This window comes from Bison bison, unplaced genomic scaffold (genome assembly GCF_000754665.1).
Source record: "Bison bison bison isolate TAMUID 2011002044 unplaced genomic scaffold, Bison_UMD1.0 scf7180017864227, whole genome shotgun sequence".
NCBI lineage: Eukaryota > Metazoa > Chordata > Mammalia > Artiodactyla > Bovidae > Bison > Bison bison.
In genome coordinates, this window is record NW_011494799.1 from 71,148 (window position 1) to 71,748 (window position 601).

General features: G+C 42.9%; 1 protein-coding gene across 4 annotated transcripts in view; it reads right to left on the bottom strand.

Moving 5' to 3' along the window:
* PHF8 (PHD finger protein 8) overlaps positions 1-601 on the bottom strand; it is a 103,202-nt gene that overhangs the window by 17,425 nt on the left and 85,176 nt on the right. For all 4 annotated transcript variants that reach the window (XM_010845879.1, XM_010845878.1, XM_010845877.1 and 1 more), the window contains one exon: positions 452-547. In XM_010845879.1, the coding sequence (XP_010844181.1) occupies positions 452-547 (96 nt within the window). The remainder of the gene's footprint in view (positions 1-451; positions 548-601) is intronic.

Genomic DNA, 601 nt, shown 5'->3' on the forward strand with positions numbered 1-601 from the left:
CAACTCAACAATCATTTTTCCTTCCTTCCTCAGAGGTGGACTCTCAGCCAGTACAGGTGACAATCTAAGGAGTCTTAGGCCTTGCAGAACTCAACAGTCAGCAGAATTTTCCTCCTTTGACAACAATATTATTACGAAAAGGCTTGGATGATGGTAGCTGAATGTTCTCAGGAGCCTTTGACTGCTTGCTGAAGTCTGTTCAAGGTCTTCCTCCTTTCATCTCAAGCCATATAATATCAAAAGCAACATGCTCCATTACCTCTGGCTTTGCTGATGTGAGTACATGAACTCTGTGTCTTACTGATCATTTTTGTTCCAGTACCTAACACAGTACCTGGCATACAGCAGATACTCATCAAATAAGTGTCTTCCTATATTAAATGTCCCACCTAGCCAGTCTATCTCCCTCCCAACTGCCCCCACAGAGTTTAAGGACAGAATACTGGATCACCTTTAGGACTCCATGGAGCATCATCTGAATTCTTCTTTTTCTTGTGTCGAGATTTCAAAGCAGGGTCATCATCATCAGACTCCAGGGAAGGGTAAACTGCGTGAGAAGGAAAAGCAGGATAAACTGAGATCTCATCCAGAATAGTGACAA